Consider the following 19,849-nt stretch of genomic DNA (forward strand, 5'->3'; position numbering starts at 1 on the left):
CTATAAGAGATGCATAATCAAGAACTATTTAATGTTTTATAGCCTTAATAGAAAGATCACAAATGTGTTTTCTCTCTGTTGTGACCATTTAAAACCCCTCAAGTCCGAATAGTCATGATAGACAGCAGGAATTTTAAGAATTTATAGAATAGAAATAGAGAAATAGAGAGAAATAGAGTTCGTGTAGGCTTCTGGAGTTCCCCTATAATAAAATGCGGAGGAAAAACTGTCCAAGATGTCACTTAATTATCAGTATAAATAGAATATGAAACTGACCAATCAGACTGATCCATAGAAACTGTTCCTGATGTCACATTCATTTTCTTGAACAGGGTGAACCAGGGTTGATGGGTGAAGTGGGACCTGTAGGTCTGGTGGGGATAAAGGTGAGTTTGTTACAGGATGTGTTGATGATGTCGATGACGTGCTGCCTTCAAATGAACCTTTACTGAACAGTTCACAGCTGTGATTGACATTTATTGATCCATCTAATTTTTTCTTCCTGTCTCCACACATTAGATTAGATTAGATTATATTAACTTTATTTATCCCACAACTGGGAAATTCATTTACCACAGCAGAAAAATAAACAACTATAGAATAAACATCTATGGAAATATACACATGTTCAAACACATCTGTTTTTAGTTTTGTCTGTGGTGTGTTTGTGCTCATTCTAGGGAATCTCGGGCCCTCGTGGACCTCTGGGGCCAAATGGACCTCAAGGACATAAGGTAAAAAAAAAAAAAGATTCCGTAACAAGCTGCTACCATACACTCATAATTCTTAATTACTGTTTAATTAAGTAAATCAAAACAAAACAATGATTTTGACAAAAATTATACTTGATATTTTATAATTGCTTTTATTGATATTGAACTGATGGTATTTCTGGTAACAAGAACGACTCATCATCACAATCACAATTTTTTAAATACTTGATTTAAAGTTTTCAGTTTTACAGTAATACAGTATGTTGAAAAGACATGAAGTAACATTAATAGATGAATTGGGTTAAACAATGCACCCGTGCGTGCAGCCAGGCAGGTCAGAACCCCTTTGGATGTTGGGTAAAATGACAGTTTCTTCTTTCAAATCTATCCTGCGTATTGTTACAGCCACAGTTTAAAAGAAATGTTTTCCATGTTGTCCAGGTTTCCATGTTATTCTGTTATTGTAACCTACTCTACATCAGTGCATGTTTCAGTCTTGTGTAAAGTAAAACAAGGCAGTATCTTAGGGTTTACCCTCACAGGAGTAACTCAACTAAACATAAAAGTGCTTGTCCTCAATAATCACCTCATTGAGAGGACCCCAGCCCTGCTAGGCACATACTGTATTTTCTAATACATCCTCTTTTTTTCTACACAAGCATCACCCTCAGTTCTTTGCTTGTCAGTCAGTTACATTAGAAGAAATGTCAAAGGAGCAAAATTAAAGATTTTCATTCATCTCTCCAGGGAGATTCTGGGCTCTCAGGAATTACTGGACCTCCCGGGTCAGGAGGCCCTCAGGTAAACTCCATTTAACATTTTATGCAACACTGTATAAAGCATGCGTGTGGAAAATCCATTTGGCTCTGTCTTTGTCTTGTTCATAGGGAATAAGTGGAGCACATGGCATCAGAGGAGACACAGGGAGGCTGGGACCACCTGTAAGTGTCCTTGAGTATCAGGAAATTATTCACTTTTTTTGATTTATTTGCCATATACTCAAATCAGTATTACATCTGCTGCACTAAAGTTATTCTCACAGCTCACATTTGACTGGGTTGTAGCTAATGGAGTCAGTATTACTAAAAGCATGAGTTTCCTTTTGTTCTGTTACAGCAAACATTATAAATTAAGTATTCATGGGAGGATTACACCTTCAAGTGATTAAAAGAGAAAGTGAGATATTTAGAGTGGTATTGAAGTTTTAATGGTCATTACAGTGGTGCAGTACTGCTGAATGAATTCACAAGGCATGTTGAGTTTAGACTACATCAACTGGTCTTTTCATCTGCTAACATCTGAAGCCCTGATAATGAAACAAAGTTATCGCAGCATTGAGATAAATATTAGGAAGTGTATCGGGTACATCAAGGGTGGGTTTTAGCCTCATTAGCATCATGGCTCTAGATAATTGAATGCCAGTCTGTTGGTCGGTCCACCACTGTGGTCCAAACTGAAATGTCTCAAGAAATATTGGATGCATGACCATAAACTTTGGTGCAAACATTTTTCCATTTAGTGCCACCGTTAGGCCAAAATTTCAGTTTGTTCATTACTTTTGTTCATAAACAAATACATGCAAAGCTAATTATATTCCTCTAAGCTGTACTTTGTGTTTAGTGGTCATTAGCAATGTTAGCATGCTAACATGTTAAACTAAGATGTTGAACATGGTGGACATTGTACCTGCATAACATCAGCATGTTAGCATTGTTGCTGTGAACATGTTAGCATGCTGACATTAGCATTTAACTCAAGGCAGAGCTGTGTCTATACAGATAACCAACAGCTGAGGAACTGCAAGTAATTTAAAAATGTTGTCTTTGCATAGTTGAAGTTTGAAGTGGTACAGTATATCTGTTGTCAGCATTATTTTGCATAAAACTGTTCAAGATTTAGTTGCTGTTGAATCAAGTCACCAAGCATCCCATCCAAAAAGCGGATTTTCATTTAATTAAATATAAGTAAAATCAGTTTTTAAAGGAACTATTGTTTAGGTTTACTGATACAAAGCCAACATTAGCATTAACAGCTGTTTACTTACCAGTCTAGAGGAAACATTGCAATTTCAGCATCAAACATAATTTTTTACCTGCCAAGAGCTGTCTCCAGTGGTGGAAAGCAACGCCAATGTTAAACTTTGCTGCTTTTATTCATATTACTTCTTTTTTTCAACTAAAGTTTGCATGCTAACCGGCTAGCTCCAGCCAGGCTGGCGAGTCTCGTAACTTTCCGTTAGGAGTCACTTTAGTGTCCAGTCTGCCCTGAAGAAGTAACTCTGCTCAGAGGTCGTGTTATAACCTCTTGTATTGTAAATGCAACGATGGCTGAGGCTCTTGGCAGGACTGGTAAGTAAATAGCTGTTAATGCTAATGCTGTAGCAATGGCAAACAAATTGCTCCTTTACGCCCAAATGAAAACAAAACAAAAAAACATAATAACTTGTCAAGGTGATTGTGTTGTATTGAAAGTGCATTCTTATGACGTTTGCACGACAGGGTCCAGTAGGACAAGTTGGACCTCAGGGAGATCAGGGAACTAAAGGGGAACCGGGGCCACAGGGACTGAAGGGAGAGCCAGGAGCTCCAGGCCCATCAGGGGAACAGGTACCTACTGTATGACAGTTATAAATAAACATGACAACAATATGACCTCAGTGCAGTTCTACATGAGAGTGTGCCTTCTTGAAGAATACATCAATTGAAAACAATGTAGAGCTGTGTGCAAATATCCATAAATCTGCCTCAATAATATTGATTACCTGCAGGGTGAGGATGGTGTGCCAGGAATCCAAGGTCCTCCAGCTCTCCCAGGGTTTGAGGTACAACATCAGCTCTTTGTCTGATTGTCTGAATAACTGCTGAAGACTGCTTTTTTCTTAGCTACTATAACATTGGTATTTGTGCTTCTTCCATTTCTTTTTCAGGGGCCTCCCGGAGAGATGGGACCCCAGGGTCCCCCAGGGCCCACAGGCACTCCTGTAAGTATACAGATGTGCATAGCACAGATGATGAAATTACATTTTTGGATTCAGCAGCTGATCTATTATACTAGTTGTTTGGTAGTGATTGATTATTGAGAATTAACCAAAACAGTGTTGTTTGTAATGTTTGTCTGAAAGTTATGTTATCAGCAAAATGAGAAAAAGCTATTATTTCTGTGCAGGGAGTGCAAGGAAGATCAGGACCTGAGGGGAAACAAGGCATGAAAGGGGAGAAGGTAAGGTGTTTCTGCTCTGATTCCAGCCATGATGCTAGGCCAAGCTAACTGGCTGATGGCTATAGCTTCATATTTATTTCCAAGCAAATAAGCATATTTCGAAAACATGTTATTAAAGGCTGCCCCCACCTCCTACATGCATTTGAAATTTAACCAAAGTACAATGAGAGGTTAGGCTAGCTTGGTACCATCCCCAGTTGATTTGCTAACACTATGAAGAATAAAACGGGGTGCTGAACCAACCCTACACTAATCTTGCATGTAAATAGTTTTTTTGGCCATTTATGTCAGACTATGTGAAAATCTTGAGCATCAAACAAACTATAACTGTTACAGTAGTTTTAAATTTCCCTACCAGAAAAGGGAATTTAATTGTTCACTAAACAGTCTACATGAATACGTTTACAGCTCAAAAAATGGTTTGTCTTTAATTACTTTTTTAAGTACTGACACTTCTTATCTAAATTATTTCCTCTCGTGTTTTGAGAAGGAAATGTTTTTCAATTTTTGTTCTATTGATTTGATTACAGATTTTGCCACACACAAATTACACTGCAGGAGCTAAACATCTCCTTTTGCATTTGGAATTGGTCCATGGTGATGCTAAAGATGCTGATGAGTTTTTGTTTTACCCCAACAGGGAGACGATGGCAAGAATGGAGCACCAGGGAAGACGGGACATGTTGGCAGGAGGGTAAGAGCTTTTTGCGGGTGCAATGCAGTTTTAAGTAATGTAAGTCAGTGTAGCAGGAAATCCACAGTCGTAATGAATCGTCATTGTCTCTGTTGGTAATTCTAATGCTATAACTTTTTATAACTCTGGAGAAGAGTCTTTGTTTAGTGTTGAAAACAGGAATTTTCATGTACAGTATATGCAGTGGCACGTATACATGGGATAATAGAGGAAAGTGGCCAGAAACAGCCATTCTGACAGTCACTGCATGAACTGATTCATACATAAGATATTAGGTTGTTTCGTGTGTCTGTGTGTGTGTGTGTGTGTGTGTGTGTGTGTGTGTGTGTGTGTGTGTGTATGTGTGTGTGTGTGTGTGTGCGTGCTTGCGTGCATGTGCATGTGTGTTTCCTCTTGCTTTTGATTGCCTCATTGAAAAACATGACAAACTCGTCCTCAGGGGAAACGAGGGAAGGCTGGAGTCAGGGGGACCAGAGGAGACAGAGGACCAAAGGTGGGATATATGGAAATAGAACTTCAGGCTTTGTGTACATCCAATTTAATTATGATGTATGAGCCAACAGTAGATTGTGTTTTGTTGTTCAGGGCGAAAAGGGAGACATAGGACTGGGAGGACTCCCTGGGTGGCCCGGTCTCATCGTAAGTCAATTTATTTGCTCATTTAACATCAGTTCATCTGTTTTTATGTCATAGCTGAACATATCGACACATTAGCACTGAGATTGTCTGTTCAGCAATCTGTCCCGTTCAGTGATTTGGAAAGAAGACATCGCAAGTAATAAATTCCACAATTAAAGAGCATTTTATCAGACAGTGAATTGATATGCACTTGATATATGTATTTATTTTTTTGTCACCAAGGGAATCCCTGGGTTGCGTGGAGAGCTGGGGGATCAAGGTGAAAAAGGAAAAGAAGTAAGCAAGAATAAATAAACCTGACACAGAATCAGTGAAAGGTTTCCACTCAGGACCAAACCCATCTGGATCCCACAGGATTCAGTTTGCTAAAAAAAAGGCTTGGTTAATTTAGTTTTTGCTAAAATAATAATGGATTATCTTAGATTCAGTAAAACACAGTGTTTTGTATTGCTCCCTTTTATATAGTATACTGTGCCTCTGAAAGAGACATTAGCTTCAAATAAAAATGTAGTGTACCTTTTCTCTTTAAAGGTAACTAGAAATGAAAATGAAGAACCATTTGAATTTTATTAAAGTTTCCAATAAGCACTGAGTAATTTTGTGTAATACATAACATGCATACATCAGGAAACTCAAAATAAAATTAATGAGAACCAACAAAATATATTCAAATATAGTTACAGTATATATATACACACACATATGTATATGCATACACATGTACACATACATATATATATATATACCCCCTCCACACACGCACACACATAAAATTATAAAATCAATTTTAGGTGTCATATGAGAAGCTCATTACAGGTTGAATCTTTTTCTGTCAGGGGGATATGTGAGGTTTTTGTAAAAGCAACTCAGGGCTCATAACCAATGAATGAAATAGGCGAATCCAGTGGTAAATTCTCCACTTTGCGAGAGTGACTCTGTGATAACTAAATGTGAAGTTTTAATGTTGCCTGATTGTCATAGCAACGTGCAAGGAGGGATTACAAGTGTTAATAAGCAGAAATAAAAAATGCTGTTAAAACTGAGCTGTTGTTGTGCTTCAGCTCATAAAATGTGTTTTCCCACTGGGTTTAGTTTGGGTTCTGCAGATCAGAATAGTTTGTTCTTTTTTTATTGTGGAGATTAAACTGCACTGTCTGTGCCCTCAGGGTGAGAAAGGAGACATGGGACTGCCAGGACCACCTGGAGGTGATGGCATGAAGGTAGGAGTTCTCAAGGTGTAGTGTGTTAATAAGGAGATAAACATAATGTCTGCAAGCAAATAATAATAGTTCAGGTGGTAACTTTGTCTGTGGGTGTGATCAATAAGTAGCAGGTAATGTTCATTAATTCTTTCCTAATAATTACAGTCAAGAAGGAACGAATATTCCTAAATATGCTGTTAAGCGATGTATGCATGCTGTCTAAAAAGTTTTTCACATATGTAAGAATTGTGAATAGATACTGTATGTTTATGTTTTCAGTTAACCAGGTCCTTAGATTTAAAATAGCAATATTTTTGATGGATATCAATACAAGTTTGGCAATTAGAAAATTATTCTGACTTTTTTGCAGTTAAAGCATCAGTAAAATAACTAATTCATAATGTGTTTGTCATATTAAAGCAGTAAATAGTAATAATGACTATGTAGAGATACTGAACATATTTCAATCATGATGTCAGCCTTATTAAACTATATACTAATTATACGTACATCATACTGAAGAATCAGAAAAAACCTTGTCCATCCCTTTGTCCATTACATAGTGATTGTAAATTTGTCTTTGACACGGTTCACTCAGTCTACAGACCAACAACTTGTCATATTGGTGGTGAAATTACTCCTTCATTCACTCCCTTTATATTAGACGCTGAACAGTTTACTTTATAGTGAGCTGTAAATTTCAGATAATTATTGATTAATTTAATTATTGGAATTTTTGGGGCTCACAATTCAGACACTAAAACAAAATGCAGAGGGGAATTATGGAGCATTATAGTAAATGATCTTCCCATGAGAGAGGAGTTGGGTTGAGTTTTAAAAGGGGTGTGAAGGGTCTTGGGTGACGAGGGTTGTTTTTGGCATCTCACTGACTGGGTGAAAAGATGTTACAGTGGGGACTGGGTGGTGCCCGTTATTTAACTTGTATGGCCGATGATCAGAAAATGTTTTTATTTGTTTAAGAAAGAGAAAGTTGTACATGTTTTTTTGGGTCTTTTACAGAGTCACTGTGCTGGGATGAGAACAGGACCATTAAACACTAAATGTTGTGAACTGTCCACATGATTTATCTACTGTTGTCCAGCACACTGCAAAAATGGTCACTTATTTATTTATAGCCATTAATTTATGGCTACTGTCATTTTGAATCTGGCAGCATCTTGCAAAACTCAAGAAGACGTTTATTAACTAAAAGAATATATTTGAATTAAATCGTTGCTTGGATGTGTATTGCTCTTATGACTATTTCTTGAATTGTCATGTGAGTTACTGACTTGACTTGGGCCTCATGTAAGAACCAGTCATACGAACAGATTCGTTCTTATGTGGTAGGTACAAGCATAGAAGATAGAAGAGAATTTGTGGCACTCACCAATTTTCTCATACTGAGAATTTTTTCTTAGATACCAACAAAATTCATGATTAGTCCAGACTTGTTGTGCAAGTCATGAATAAATAATCTGCCTTTCTTCATAGGGCAAAAACATTTATTTTATCTACATGTATATATATTTTATTTATGAAATTTTACCTTTTTACAACACACACGCAACAAAAACAAATAGACTTAATAGAGTGGAACAGAATAAAACAGAGAACCTGCCAGCTCATAGAGGAACTGCTCATATGCATGTCAGTCTGTACAATAATTGAAATCTCCACAAGTAGATTGAGAGTCAGAGTCCATGGATCCAATACCATGTGAGGATGAGGAAGAGGTCCACGGCACAGGCCAGAAAGCCAAAATGCTGGCAGATCAGAGCCCAGAGCAGTACAGTACAGTTCAATGTGATTAGTTCCCAGGTCGCTCCTTCGTAATATGCTCAATAAAGGGTGGGCACTTGACATAGTACACTAGATTTCTTCCAGGTATAGACAGGGATCCATGTCGTTTTGTTATTTTTAAAGCAAGGAGGGGAAACTGATTTCATCTCTTTTAGTCTAAGCCTTTTTGCTATGACCTTACTGAGCCTGAGGGCTTGTTGTGATGCAGGAGGAAGAGTCAAAAGAGTAGTTGGAGTAACCAAATATCACCAACAGACAGTCAGGGATTAACTGTCTGCTGTATATGTTGCTGTGCAATTGAAAAATGTCATCCTAAAAACTCTTGAGCTTGGGACATGACCAGAAAAGATTACTGCATCCCGTCACTTGACTTACATTTATCACAGATTGCAGAGACAGATGGAAAGTTCTGGTGATGGATGACTTTAAACTGAAAAAGCTGAAGTCCAGCACTGATAGAACATGCTTTGATCCCATCCAACCCTTTCACCCATAACTCATCCAAAATCTCCTCATCAGTATCCTTAATCCATACGTCTTTAATGTGGATAGGAAGGTTGCTCGAGAAAAAAAGGCCAACAAACTGAGATTAAATGTTTGGAGGTAGTGATTCTAGTCGTAAGGTCATAGAAGTTGTGTTCTTTGGGCATCATATCAACGTAAAGTATAGTGTATAGTACCCAAACAGCTTGGGTCTGTGTATTTTGGTTGAAGCAGTTTGGAGAGCGTGGAGAAAGGACGAAAAGACAGAAAACTCAAATCCACACAAGCGCTGGGGCTTCCACAATACTCATCGTTTATTAACTTACTACACTTCAACCATACTATGCCTGGTTGGACGGCTCTCTCTTATCATACATGAACAAAACAGAAATCACGTGTACGCTGAATGTTTCTCTTGAGTTGAGGTGCAAAAAGAAATTAGGAACTCATTAACAGGCATCCACTCTTATCAAGGTGTGCTGCTCAACTAACTAAAGGAAAATAAAAGCGCAGTCTGATGATGCTGCTCCTCTCGTATCTAGGCAACACAGCATGTCTTGAAGGCACATTTCACAATTTCATCTGTTACAACTGCCAATAGTGAGCAGGAGGGAAGTCTACGATTGTTGCTAGAGATCCTTGATGGTAGACCGACCCTTATCAGACCAATGTGAAAAAACAACTGCCATCAAGCCTGGTTTAAAAGAGGGGTTCTGATAAATAGGAGCATAAATGGACAATTCTGAGAGACCAGACAAAGGGCTTAACGATATTGTCTTAAAGAAAGAGGACATAAGAAAAATTGGTATGTTTTAAAAAAGATGAATAAATTTAGGGAGTAAGTAATGAAGTAAGAGAATTTTAGGGCAAGAAGAGGAAACTGTGCTTGCATTGTGTCATTCTTCCTGTGATGGTTTTTTTTTTTTTTCAGGGAATTCGTGGTCCTGATGGGTTGCCAGGTCCAGTGGGCCTAAAGGGAGAGCAGGTACACAGTATAAACTTTGTCAAGTTAGTTTTGTATTTAGAAGCTTGACTTTTTGAGGAGGTGTAAAAATGTTTTGATGATCTCCACTTCTCTTTCTCTCTCTCTGAAGGGGAGTATTGGTTTTCCAGGGTCGAGGGGTACACCAGGGATGCCAGGACTGCCCGTACGTTTGCGATTTACTCCTTTTACAAATTTGTGCAGCACATTTTGTTTATTTAACATTATTATTGTAGCCACCTGCCATATCCCTCTTTTCCTTTGTTTGTAACCAGTATTTTGCTTTTCATTTTGGTTTCATACTCTTGTTACTTTCTTTAATGGAAAGAACTTTGCCACTGTGAAAATCCTTTTGGATACACAAAGTTTATTTAGGCAATACTTTTTTTTTACTTATTTCTTTCTTTCTCCGGGATATTCAGTATTTTAGATTCAAGCAGATCATCTGTCACTCATACTTTTCTTCCAGATCGTGTCCGCAAAATGGAAATACCAGGGTAGTGGAACGTGTGATGGAAATGTTATTGTTTTATAATAAACCCAGTCATTCCTGTAAAGTAGTAACTGCTATCTATCAGCCAAATAATCAGCTGCCAGTCTGTTGAGTCATTCACAGTTCAGCAGCAAATTATGACTATGTTCAACCCACTGTGTCCTGGGGGGAAAAAATCCATTGACTTGGGTTATAAAATGTGTGAAGCCGTGGCTGATGGGTTCGTAATGCAGTAGATAAAAGGACTCGGAAGCTTTGTTGATAAATGCGTGTCACAGTGAGAAATCATGCTAATGCCCTTTTCTTCTCCTGTTCTCTCCTCTGTTGCAGGGTTTGTTTGGATTAAAGGTATGAAATCCTGAACTCTAGCTCTCTTGTCCTTACACTTCTGCTCAACTCACCGTTATCTGGTTCATGTTGATAGCACATATATTCATGAAGCTGTCACACTGTGGAGTCGGTGTTAGTATGTAATGGGATTGTGCTGGAGTCTTTATTTTCATATCAGTTTATTTTATGGTGTGGCATCGCCATGCAGGACAGTGCAGAATCGTATGCTCATCTCATATTCTCCTCCCTGCAGGGTTTGAAAGGATACCAAGGTTTGCCCGGTCTGCCTGGCAGGAGGGGCCTCCCGGTGAGCTTACACCAGAGTTAGACAACACAGGATAAAACACTTGAAAAATCATATTCTCTTATTACTTACAATACACTAGATACAGTACATTCAGAATGTATACATTATTCTAAGATATCTGCAAATGCCTAGAGATGATTCAGTTGAATATGAGATTAGCACAGTCATCTTTTATGTGTCTGACAGGTTGCTTAGATTATAACTTGACTGGCTTTTAGCCAACATTAGCTTAACGTAGCGGAAATAAGCAAAAACAAAAAAGAAAAGGTTGTTTGTCTATCACTTGGGCCATTGTTTTATTATTACATGCACTAATATATAGCTGAACACTACAAAACTGTCAAAGTATGAATGTTTTCTTAAAGTCAATGCCTGATCACTCACTTGCTTTATGAATTTAAGATTTTTAAGACAAAATAAAATCATTAAATTAATAAATGTGTTTTTTTCAGTTTACAGCTTTTTTCCTTAAGAACCAGATAAAATACAGTTTTCTATAATGGATAATATTTTTCTAAATCGGAATCTATATTAGTACATACAGTATTTTTAATATATTTCTCATCTCACTTGTGGATCAACCTTGTGTTTTAGGGTCCACCTGGCGTTCCTGGACCTCAAGGAGAGTCGCTGAACATGACTTTGACTCAGCTCAAGGCAAGTTATTCATATCTTTAGTGTCCAATTAAAATATTTTGGTTAATGTGGGATTACAATTACAAAAGCATTTATCATACGAGCATATGCAGTATGTCAAATTACAAGACTTACATTGTTATGTTATACTGAGTATTACACAGTTTTAACTAAAAACATCAGGAATAAGTAAAACATTCTCGCTAGAGTATAAATAAATCTTTTGTGTATAGGTGTTTGCCCTTTAAGTCATTTAATTGTCCTTCCATGTCCAGGACCTGATGTACGTGTCCGATAAGCCCAACTATCCCCTGATCCAGACTCTGCTGGATTCTCTGCAGCAGGAGCTTCGGCTGCTGGTGGATCCTCCCGATGGCAGCAAGGAGTATCCTGCCACCACCTGTCTGGAGCTCTGGCTCTGTCACCCTGAATACAGCAGTGGTCAGTCACAGACACTAATCCACACTTAAATTGTCTATTTTGGAAATCACTGAGTTAGTGTAGTTGAAGTTCTGTTTCTCTCTGTTGCTTGTGTGCATCATCGTAACAAGCTGTTACTGTCGTAAGTGTGTCATTATTATGATTCTCATCACATCACATCGGTGGACTAGTTAGAGCAGCAGAAATAAATGTTTTCACACTGCAATTTTTTACACTTTACAACGTTAATCTTTCCTTAGTAGAGTCCAGTACATTGGAGTGGATGCTCAGGTCTTCCTGTCATTGTGAAGTACAGTACTTTGACGCATATGCATATGTCACTGAGCTCTCACTGACCTTTCTCTGCAGGAATGTATTACATTGACCCCAACCAGGGCAGCCCAGCTGATGCTCTGCTGGCCTACTGCAGCTTCTCTTCCACATCAAAAAAAACCTGCCTCCATCCTCGAGACTCTCAGGTATAAAGACATCACCGGATGAGGGTTGCAGGAAATTTCACCTCTGGATCAATGACATGCCCGAAGCATGCATCGAAGAACATTTATTAACATTAAAGAACAAGCAGCAACACAGTATTAAATCTTGTAAACATACCGTACATGGAGTCCATAGGAGTAGAAGTAAATAGAGTATAACATCCATAGTTAGTGAAACAGTACATTAGCAATTACTTAGATTGTTGTATGAATGCTGGCAACACACTGGCTAGCTTGATTAGCCGTAAGCTGATCACAGAAAAACGAATTTAACGTCTCAAAATTACTAACGACGGTTACAAAACAGCTATAATTAATGGAGTATTTACAGAAAATGGTTGGACAAGGGCTTTCAGAGGGTAGATAAAAGATTCTAGCTAGTGTTTGTTTGACTACTGCTTTGGAAATGTGCCAGTAAATTGAGCTTGAAAGGTTCATTCCTCACCAGCAGTTTAATCAAAGAAAACATGGACCTTGAGACATAATTAGTTAAAATGTACAAATGAATGTTGAACTGAAACTAAATGCTGGTGGCTGGATACATGTAATACTGTATTAAAGGCAGGAACAAAGGTGGAATGTACATATAATACACAAAACAATTACTAGAGGTCTAAATTATGACCTTTATTGTTCACCTTAGATTTAAGTTTTAAGGTGACTATTACTACTAATTGACAATTTGCTGCATTACTCTTTAAAAATTCTTTGAAAACAGACTGCAGTCTGTATGAAAACACAAAACACACATTCACCTGTCATCCTTTCCGCTCCAATGCAGTCAATACTACATAAAACACTGACTCACTCAAGCAAAGATAATATGAATTGTTCATGCGTAGTGCGAAGCGGATGCATCTGTTACTAATGCAGCCAATTTACTTCAGATTTATGCTTTAGCTGCATGCTAATCCAGGGTTATCAGCTGCTGTCTGAGCATCACTGATGTTCACAAATCACTTACGTGAGCGCAGGACTTGCATTCAGATTTGAAAATGTGTGTCCTTTTTGTCTCTGCTCGCAGCTGCCCATAAAGGCTTGGATGGAAGAATTTTTGGAGGAAGAATCCTTTGAGTGGCTCAGCAGGCTGGAGCAGGGGTTTCAGGTGGGTCGGTCCCTCTGGATGCAACTACAGAAATAAACATTCATTAAAACTGTCTTCTGTGATGTTACTGGACATTTGGGAGTAGAAATCCACAACAAACAGAAAAACACTGACACAAACATATATGGCCAGTGTGTTAGCAAGTATTCACACATCCAGCAGGAGTAGACCTCATTAGCATCATTTTTCTTTGGTGTTTGTTTCCACCTGATGAAATTATGATTCTCTCCTTTCTGCTCTGGTTTTGTCTCCACCAACTTCTGAGAAAAAAAATCAGGTTTTTTGGCTGCTACATGCTCCACTTTGTAGCTTTTTCATCACTGTAGGAAACACATCAGTAACTTTCTACAGTAATGTTTCTAGTATTGTTTTCTGTCATTCATATAATGTCATTTTGTTCATTTTCCATTCAGTTAGTCTTTGTTTTTACCTGTTAATATTGATTGTTAACATTATTGATCTGTAACCATGAACCATCCTTGATAGTATATTACTATTACTATTACTATTATTCTTCTCCTCAGTTTTACTATCCAGGTGCTAATGTGGTCCAGATGCGTTTTCTGAGGTTACACAGTAGCACTGCCGTCCAGAAGGTGACCTTCTCCTGCCATCCAGGACACAGACTGGGCCAGACAGACAGAGACATCAAGTTCCTCACTGACACAAGGAAGCAGAGTTACCTTGGGGAACTTAAAGACTGTGTGGTAAAAAAAAATCTCTAAACTTCCTTTTGTTGCCCTACTCTTCAAAGCCTTGAGGACGCACTAGTCATGCAACTGATATAAAATCTCTTTTACATGGCAAGAGGAGTATTGATCATGTATTAACTGACAGCCATGAGCCTCCTCCTCTGACTTGCTCAGAAACTATCTGGGTCACAGAAGCTTTTGACAGAACCTCTCCACGTTAAGATATGTTGTGGAGAATATTTCAACAAAAAAATATCATAAATAAGTTACATAGTATAGCTTTAAGTCAAAATATATAATGATATGTCAGATAGGAAAGGAAACAAAGTTACTGCAAAGACATTATTAGAACAGTTCGTCATAATTGTTATTAGCTTGTTATTGTTAGCAGTAGTGTGTTAGTTGCTACTATGAAAATTGGATTGAGGAACTTTAGAGGAGAGCGCTTTGCAATACTTGCCACATTCACACATTCATACATCACAGCCATACACTGATGGAATCGCCATCAGGGGCAGTTTGGGGTTCAGTATCTTGTCTAAGGACACTTCGACACACGGACTGGAAGAGTCGGGGATCGAACCACTGACCTTCTGATTAGTGAATGACCCGCTCTTCCTCCTGAGCCACTGCCACCCCAGACATCATAGTTATGGAAAGTTAGTCCTGGATGTATCTTTCGGCATTCCTGGAAATATACAAGAAGAGTTATGTTATAAATAGGAGTGAAAGTGTCATCTTAGGTATTTTTCATGTTTTCTAACATTATATAGACTAAACAATGAATAAGCAATCAACAGCTCATGGAAATAATCATTAGTTGTAACCCTAATTGATAGAAAATATAGGATAAAATATGCTGAACTGTTACCGTCACATAAAACCCTGGTAATGATTCAAAGCAGTTACATGTAAAACATGTATTCTGTTTCCTGTGTGTCAGCCTGGAGAGGAGATGGTTTCTGGACCTCGAGAGACTGTGTTCGAGTTTGAGGACCTCCAGCTGCTTCCTCTGAGAGACTTGGCACTAATGGGAGGTGGAAACATCACATACCAGTTTGGCTTCACTGTCGGACCTGTGTGTTTCAGCTAGAGGTGCTTGAAAGCTGTGCCGTCCCAGAGGACTCAACGGTCCAGGATACAAACCTTTGTTCAAAACATGGACACTAAGAGGACACCTGGAACACATCATCCCATTTCTGAGGACGTCACTTGCTTTTCCTGTTGTATTTGGGGATTTCATCTCTCAAGTTGAGTGACTCCATATTAATGAATTTGAGAGGGCACAGGGGCCCCCAGCCTTTTCTTTCACGGAGAAGTCAATTTTGTTTACAGAGACATTTATCTTGTATTGAATAATTTAAAAATGTATGTTTTTTATCCTTTTATAGACAATGTTTTTTTCTATGTTTGATTTTTGTTATGTATTCAGGGCCTCTGTTATAGTCTGCCCATTGTGTTTATAAAAGTCAGACTGTCCCAGCTGACTTCTTAACAATGTGTTCTGCATGTGGACGCAGCTACTGTCGTCCAATTGGCCGTATGTGACCAGGCCAGTAAATTCTCTCACTGTACATCCACTACTTCAGTACTGCAAGTGAACTCAGAGGTGTCACTCTTCTCAAGGTGTTGATCCAGTTTTATTTCAAAGACCAACATTTATTTAATTCCAAATACAATAAAAGGGACCAGTCATGTTATCTTAGATACTTGATGCTGTCTCTTGTCAACAGCAAGACCAAATTTCCTCATTTTGTTAAAATACGAAACGGCATTTACTGTTTTTAGTTTCATGTTTTTTCACATCTCAGGTATAATACTTCATGGGCACTGAAGCTGTTGCTACAGTATGTTGGTCAGCTTTGTAGTTTAGCTTTAAAATAAGACTTAAAGGAGCTGTTTGTAAGTTTTGCCATTACTACAAAGCCAACGTTAGCGTTTACTTACCAGTCTAGAAGAAACGTTGCAAGTTTCAAACTGTATTCCTTTATTCACCAAGAGTCTCCGGCAGTGGAAAGCAACTCTCTTTTTCTTTTCTTCAACTGACGTTAGCATGCCAACCAGCTAGCCCCAGTCTGGCCAGACTGTCTCGTCACTTCCCGATAGTGAGTCACTGTAGCGTCCAGCCTGCCTTGAAGAAGTAGCGTTGTTCGGAGGACGTATTATAACCTCTTATCTTGTAAACACAACGTTGGCTGAAGCTCTTGGCAACACTGGTAGTAAACGGCTCTTAATACAAATAGCAACTTTAACGTGTTAAGACTAGAAATGTTAAAGGATAAATCCATGAGAAGACCAAAACCAACAATAAACTGATTCACCATCAAGTCTGGTTTGTGTAGACAAAGTCTGATATATCTTATTCCTCTGTACCATAGAGCTCCATTTTTCTCCAGAAACTATTAAAAAACACAGCAGTGACTTACACTGTTGCACTGAGTGACACGTTCCTTCATAACAATGAAGATACACAACAGTTTATTTTGACTCTTTGTCCCACATACACTGTCCTGGTACTGGAAATAGTCACCAAGTGTGTTTTAATGTGCTGCTGAAAGCCATCATCAGCAAAGGCACTACTTAGTTCTGTTTGCTAAAACTACAGTGCGCAGTTGTTTAAGGACATCACTGAGACCATTAAAAATGAAACCATACAATTTTAGCTGTTTTTAAATATTTAAATTTTCAGGAGGAAGAAATGGGCTTGGGAAACAGTGCTCCTGGCAGGGTAGGGAGGTCAGAAGGTATTCAGAGATGGAAAAGCACATTGTTGGTTTTGGTCTTTTCATGGGATTTTTACAATAGAAAAACAATTCAACGCCAGCCTTATCCTGTCAAGTGGTGAACTCCTGCACATTGTTAATATTGATAAAGTTTCAGTCATTGGTCATCATTAGGCTTTAAACAACATTGCAATAAGCATCATCTTTGTACAATAGCCACAGGCTGCATCACCCAATCACAAACAAGGTAAAATGACAGGAACACCTGAGATGATTAGACACTCAACAAGATCAATGGGCACACCTCATTGGAAGAAGAAATCAAACCTGGATTAAAAGGTATTAAAAGTGTAGCTTTGCAACAGGTGTACATTACATAATTTACTATTTTAACAATAGAAATGTTAGATTCAAGTGTGCTAAGGACATTATCTTTTTTTTGTTAGCCTCATGTAAACCAATACACCTATATCCTCACAGAACAATACTGTAATTTCTTTCACTGTACTGTAAAGATTATGCATCAGTTCAGCAAGTGCAAAAGTAGTAGCCCAACCCTGCAGAGCTTCTTTGGCCCCTAGTGGAAAAACAAGTGCCTATTACCACCCACTTAGCATCGAGTAATTGCTGTCGGTCTGAATTTCTGCTTCATTCAATCTGAGAAGAGCTTGGGTCCAGAGAAAAGAAGCAATTCTTGTAGCTTCTCAGCAGAATCAGGATTCGGTCCTGGAGCAATGGTCAGCAGTGACTGATGAGTAGTACAGTGTACAGTCTGCAGGGAGCGGAGGATACAGTTGAGTAAGATCTCAGGGAGTTTGTGGTGAGAGCGTAGTCCACTAGCCTGGCCAAAACAGCAGCTCTGAAGCTGGGAAAACAACAAAGCTTCATTTTCTTGCTTTTACTAAATTGCCTCCAAGGTTCCACAAGGTTGAGGCATGCCACAGCTATCAAACAGAAATATACTTAGCCTTCATGTCAACTTAATGTCAATTAGATTCAAGTTTGGCCACAGGTCTGCAGATTCTGGCCAAGGGGTTATTTTTTAAATGTTTATTATTTGTATTTAGATTTGTCATATCATCAATCCACATGATTGCCTTAGCTGGCTGAGACTGATCATTGTAACTTTACTTGTTTTGTACAAATTGTCATTTTAAAAAAAATATGAAATGACATGCTGGACATCTGTTGTTTGATCCCTGCATCAGCTCATTCAAAGAATTGTGTCAGCTGAATAAAAAAAAAACATAACCAAATGTCGACTCTTGCTTTTGGTAATTCGAAAAAAAATACATCTTGGAATGATGATGGCACTGCATTAAGAGTCAAATGTCTGTACCAAACTTCATGGCAATCCATACTATAGTAAAGCCACTTGGCTACAAGGTGATATTACCCAAGAATTTGTTTGTTTTTTCTTTTAATGTCTGAAGCAATATTTTGTAAGCTACGTTGTGTCAGACTGATAGAACTGTTCAGCTGCAGGCTCATCCACTGTTGAACAGAAAGCTCAAATTTCTTGGGATTTTTATATTTTCACATCTAGGAAGAATTTTCAAGCTACGTATGTATGTCAGATAATAAATAACATACATTATATTAAAATTAATTCATAGCAGCAGATCTTGAGGTATTATATAGGTGCTTATCCAATATATGGGTTACCACATATATGACAAAAGGAAAGGGTTACACCTAACAAGTTTGTTATCTCAAGATATTTCCACTGTGTGTTGCTCTTGGATTTCCATTTAGCTGCCATCTCTCTGAACTGGGTGACAGACCATTCATCTGTTGCAGAACCTGCAATTATAACACAAGCCATTTGTCAGGTTCTGCTTCAAGTTTAGCTTTAAAAAAGCAAAGGTTTTAAGAAAAGAAAAAAGAAAAAACATTCAATATAATGATAAAAGTAATTTAAATTATGGAGAACTAGAGTGGCACTTAGTAGGGAGCTTGCTTCCGCCAAGGCCAGACAATCCTAGACAAGATTAGATTATTATCTGGATCTGAACCAAATTGAAGAAAGTCATAGATCTCAACACCATTAATCCGTCTCATTTTTACATCAAGTCCTATCTTGCAATGTTAAGGAAATTGATTATAAAAAAGTCTTTGATCCACCCATTTAACCAGATCAGCAACATTTCATTCGTTGTTCCCTGACCTATGCCCCATGCCTCCAGCAAATTTGGTGCAAATCAGTCCAGTACTTTTTGCGTAATCCTGCTGACAGAAAACAGACATGGGTGAAAACATCTGCCTCCTTGGCAGAGGTAATAATGTGAGGAACCATACTGGTAACTGGCAACTAGTGGAGGTAAACTCAGCTACACTTATGCAGCGGTACAACTATCGGTCAAGAGGCAGGATCTTACATTGGTTCTTGTAGCTGATTCAACTGCCTCCTCCTATGCCTGTGGCTGCAGAGAACATAGCACAGTTGGCTGCCCAGACACAGCTGTACCCAAAGCCTCCAGCTGCAGGACTTATTTTTGTCGACTTTCAATTAATTTCTCTTCAATAGTTCCCAGGACTGCACCATCCTCCACACATTTGTGCTTGCTCTCTCCAAGAACCAAACTACCTCCTCTGCGCCAACTTGTTTCATGTTTGTGAATAGATTTCAGGGCGTCTGTATTGCTCAGTCATCTGTTTTGGACCAGTAGCACTAATAGAGATGGTAGCAGCAGTAGCAGCAGCACAGTTGATTGTAGCAGTGCCTGTAACCTTGGCAGTGGTATCCTTACAATAAGAGCCGTGTTAGCAGTAGCATTAACAGTACAGTAAGTCACAGTAAAAGGGTGTAAGAGTTGGTGAAGCTAGCCTTCAAATGTAATTAAAATGAAAAAAACTAATACATGTAATTAATTCATTCTTCATTGTTTTGTCTTTGCCTTAAATTAAATAA

The 19,849-nt window shown here is 38.4% G+C and overlaps 1 protein-coding gene across 4 annotated transcripts in view; it reads left to right on the forward strand.

Annotated features, from left to right (window-relative positions):
- Nucleotides 1–18,188, forward strand: part of si:ch211-196i2.1 (collagen alpha-1(I) chain) — a 105,546-nt gene extending 87,358 nt beyond the window's left edge. For all 4 annotated transcript variants that reach the window (XM_056403960.1, XM_056403961.1, XM_056403963.1 and 1 more), the window contains 23 exons: nucleotides 333–386; nucleotides 681–734; nucleotides 1,461–1,514; nucleotides 1,601–1,654; nucleotides 3,212–3,319; nucleotides 3,481–3,534; nucleotides 3,640–3,693; nucleotides 3,879–3,932; nucleotides 4,573–4,626; nucleotides 5,066–5,119; nucleotides 5,212–5,265; nucleotides 5,488–5,541; nucleotides 6,432–6,485; nucleotides 9,685–9,738; nucleotides 9,848–9,901; nucleotides 10,559–10,576; nucleotides 10,812–10,865; nucleotides 11,460–11,522; nucleotides 11,777–11,942; nucleotides 12,291–12,400; nucleotides 13,443–13,523; nucleotides 14,048–14,230; nucleotides 15,159–18,188. In XM_056403960.1, coding sequence (XP_056259935.1) covers nucleotides 333–386; nucleotides 681–734; nucleotides 1,461–1,514; nucleotides 1,601–1,654; nucleotides 3,212–3,319; nucleotides 3,481–3,534; nucleotides 3,640–3,693; nucleotides 3,879–3,932; nucleotides 4,573–4,626; nucleotides 5,066–5,119; nucleotides 5,212–5,265; nucleotides 5,488–5,541; nucleotides 6,432–6,485; nucleotides 9,685–9,738; nucleotides 9,848–9,901; nucleotides 10,559–10,576; nucleotides 10,812–10,865; nucleotides 11,460–11,522; nucleotides 11,777–11,942; nucleotides 12,291–12,400; nucleotides 13,443–13,523; nucleotides 14,048–14,230; nucleotides 15,159–15,308 — 1,689 coding nt within the window. In that variant the 3' untranslated portion in view covers nucleotides 15,309–18,188. The remainder of the gene's footprint in view (nucleotides 1–332; nucleotides 387–680; nucleotides 735–1,460; nucleotides 1,515–1,600; nucleotides 1,655–3,211; nucleotides 3,320–3,480; nucleotides 3,535–3,639; nucleotides 3,694–3,878; nucleotides 3,933–4,572; nucleotides 4,627–5,065; nucleotides 5,120–5,211; nucleotides 5,266–5,487; nucleotides 5,542–6,431; nucleotides 6,486–9,684; nucleotides 9,739–9,847; nucleotides 9,902–10,558; nucleotides 10,577–10,811; nucleotides 10,866–11,459; nucleotides 11,523–11,776; nucleotides 11,943–12,290; nucleotides 12,401–13,442; nucleotides 13,524–14,047; nucleotides 14,231–15,158) is intronic.
- Nucleotides 18,189–19,849: the final 1,661 nt, after the last annotated feature.

This window comes from Seriola aureovittata, chromosome 18 (genome assembly GCF_021018895.1).
Source record: "Seriola aureovittata isolate HTS-2021-v1 ecotype China chromosome 18, ASM2101889v1, whole genome shotgun sequence".
Taxonomy (NCBI): domain Eukaryota; kingdom Metazoa; phylum Chordata; class Actinopteri; order Carangiformes; family Carangidae; genus Seriola; species Seriola aureovittata.